General features: G+C 44.2%; 1 protein-coding gene across 1 annotated transcript in view; it reads left to right on the top strand.

Annotated features, from left to right (window-relative positions):
• Positions 1 to 368: 368 nt before the first annotated feature.
• The window catches only part of LOC128354673 (calcium-dependent secretion activator 2), a gene marked incomplete at its 3' end in the record, with an annotated part of 18,010 nt that continues 15,471 nt past the window's right edge, over positions 369 to 2,907 (top strand). Inside the window, exon 1 of the mRNA XM_053314857.1 lies at positions 369 to 456. Coding sequence (XP_053170832.1) covers positions 369 to 456 — 88 coding nt within the window. The remainder of the gene's footprint in view (positions 457 to 2,907) is intronic.

Here is a 2,907-nt window from a genome sequence, read left to right as displayed (position 1 = left end):
TATGCACAGTGCATGTAGGGGGCGTGGCCTCAGTAGCCCTGCAGTAAACAGTATGCTATGTGAGCATGTGATAGCAAAGATATTCAGCTGTACTACATGATATCTGGTTGTTTTAGTCAGGATTATGCTAAAATATTATTTTACACAACTATATTTAAGTTCCCTAATAAGAACATACCTTCAGTTTAGTAAATTCCCGGTTTATTCCCGTTAATTCCCGTTAATTCCCATGGAAAGTTTCCAAGTTTGAAAATTCCCGGAATTTTGCAACCCTAGCCCTCAGATATAGTGAGAATGATAAAATGCACCTGTGTTAGCTGCAGCTCATCACTGTGTCTGTCCTGCAGGTGAGTCAGTACACGTTCGCCATGTGCAGCTACAGAGAGAAGAAAGCCGAACCTCATGAGCTGATGCAGCTGGAGGGTTACACGGTGGACTACTGCGACCCTCAGCCAGGTAAACACACAGCTTATCCTTCCTTCCTTCCTTCCTTCCTTCCTTTCCTTCCTCCCTGCCTTCTTTCTTCCCTTCCTCTTTTCCTTTTTCCCTCCCTTGTTCCTTATTTCCTCCGTCCTTCGTTCCTCCCTTCCTTCCTCCCTCTTTTCCTCCCTTCCTTCCTTCTTTCCTCCTTTCCTTCTTTCCTTCCTCCATCCTTCCGTCCTTCCTTCCTTCCTCCCTCTTTTCCTCCCTTCCTTCCTTCCTTCTTTCCTTCCGCATTTCCTTCTTTCCCCACTTCCTTCCTTCCCCTTTCCTCCCTTCCTTCGTTCCATCCTCATTTTATTTGTTCCTTCCTTCCTTCCTTCCTTCCTTCCTTCCTTCCTTCCTCCCTCATTTCCTCCCTTCCTTCCTTCCTTCTTTCCTCCTTTCCTCCCTTCCTTCGTTCCTTCCTCATTTCCTTCTTTCCCCACTTCCTTCCTTCCCCTTTCCTCCCTTCCTTCGTTCCATCCTCATTTTATTTGTTCCTTCCTTCCTCCCTTACTTCCTCCCTCTTTTCCTTGCTTCCTCCCTTCCTTCGTTCCTTCCTCGTTTCCTTCTTTCCCCACTTCCTTCCTTCCTTCCTTCTCTCCTCCTTTCCTCCCTTCCTTCATTCCTTCCTCATTTCCTTCTTTCGCCACTTCCTTCCTTCCCCTTTCCTCCCTTCCTTTGTTCCATGCTCATTTTATTTGTTCCTTCCTTCCTTCCTTCCTTCCTTCCTTGACCTGAGCACAACAGGAGGGTTAACATGAACTGAAACCAAACTGCCTTTCAATTGTGAATGTGTCGTAAACTTTTAACACCTTCCATGCGCCAACCCGTCTCCTGGTACCCACCTTGGGTTTCATGAAAGGCCGCTATAGAAAATAAAGTTATTATTATTATTTTATAGTATAGTATATATATATATATATAGATGCATTTTGTCACATAACAATCACATAAACCACCATTCACACTTCACCTCGGCAGTTTGTGCGTTATCACAAGTGTCACTTCAAGTCAGAGAAATGCTGTGAAAGGTGGATCACAGGTCAAGAGCTCAGCACAGGTGGTTGTCATGGCAACGTGTAAGGTAGCAGACTGACTGTTCCTTCCTTCCTTCCTTCTCTCCTTCCTTCCTTCCTTCCTCATTCCTTCTTTCCTCTCCTTCCTTCCTTCTCTCCTTCCTTCCTCATTCCTTCTTTCCTCTCCTTACTTCCTTCCTCTTTTCCTCCTTCCTTCCTTCGTTACTTCCTTCCTTCCTCATTTCCTTTTTTCTCACTTCCTTCCTCTTTCCTCCTTTCCTCCTTTCCTTCGTTCCATCCTCATTTTATTCGTTCCTTCCTTCCTTCCTTCCTTCCTTCCTTCCTTCCTTCCTTCCTCCCTCCCTCTTTTCCTCCCTTCCTTCCTTCCTTCCCTCCTCCTTTCCTCCCTTCCTTCGTTCCTTCCTCATTTCCTTCTTTTCCCACTTCCTTCCTTCCCCTTTCCTCCCATCCTTCATTCCATCCTCATTTTATTTGTTCCTTCCTCCCTTCCTTCCTTCCTTCCTTCCTTACTCCCTCTTTTCCTCCCTTCCTTCCTTCCTCCCTCTTTTCCCCCCTCCCTTCCTTCCTTCCCTCTTTCCTCAGCACAACAGGAGGGTTAACATGAACTGAAACCAAACTGCCTTTCAATTGCCTTCCATGTGCCAACCCGTCACCTGGTAGCCACCTTGGGTTTCATGAAAGGCCGCTATAGAAAATAAAGTTATTATTATTATGTTATAGTATAGTATATATATACTCATCACCATATAGATGCAGTTTGTCACATAACAATCACATAAACCACCATTCACACTTCACCTCGGCAGTTTGTGTGTTATCACAAGTGTCACTTCAAGTCAGAGAAATGCTGTGAAAGGTGGATCACAGGTCAAGAGCTCAGCACAGGTGGTTGTCACGGCAACGTGTAAGGTAGCAGTGATGAAATGATGAAAAAAACACCAGCGACGACGAGCAACACTGCAGCTGATGATCACTGTCATTGTTGATTCACCTGTCTGTTTTTCTCAATGAATCCATTTGTGGTTCGGTCCATTAAATGACAGAAATGATTAAAAAGTGTCGACCCAACGTCTAAAGTGATGTTCTTAAAGACCGTGTAAAGTGAATTCAGACATTTGCTTCTAAACACATTAAATAGGTCATAAATGTATTTCTAAAAAAGGTGTAAAAAGCATTTCAACCATTTAAATTTGAATTGTGGAGCTAGGATTAGCATAAACCCGCCCCTGCTGCTGTAGAGGTATAAATACATTCACCACACACTACTACTACTACAGTCTACAGTTAGCCAGTTAGCTGAGTTAGCACTACTACTACTACAGTCTACAGTTAGCCAGTTAGCTGAGTTAGCACTACTACTACTACAGTCTACAGTTAGCCAGTTAGCTGAGTTAGCACTACTACT

This window comes from Scomber japonicus (genome assembly GCF_027409825.1).
Source record: "Scomber japonicus isolate fScoJap1 chromosome 5 unlocalized genomic scaffold, fScoJap1.pri SUPER_5_unloc_2, whole genome shotgun sequence".
Classification (NCBI taxonomy): Eukaryota; Metazoa; Chordata; class Actinopteri; order Scombriformes; family Scombridae; genus Scomber; species Scomber japonicus.
The sequence above is the reverse complement of the archived record's forward strand: the minus strand, read 5'-3'. Positions and strand labels throughout refer to the sequence as shown.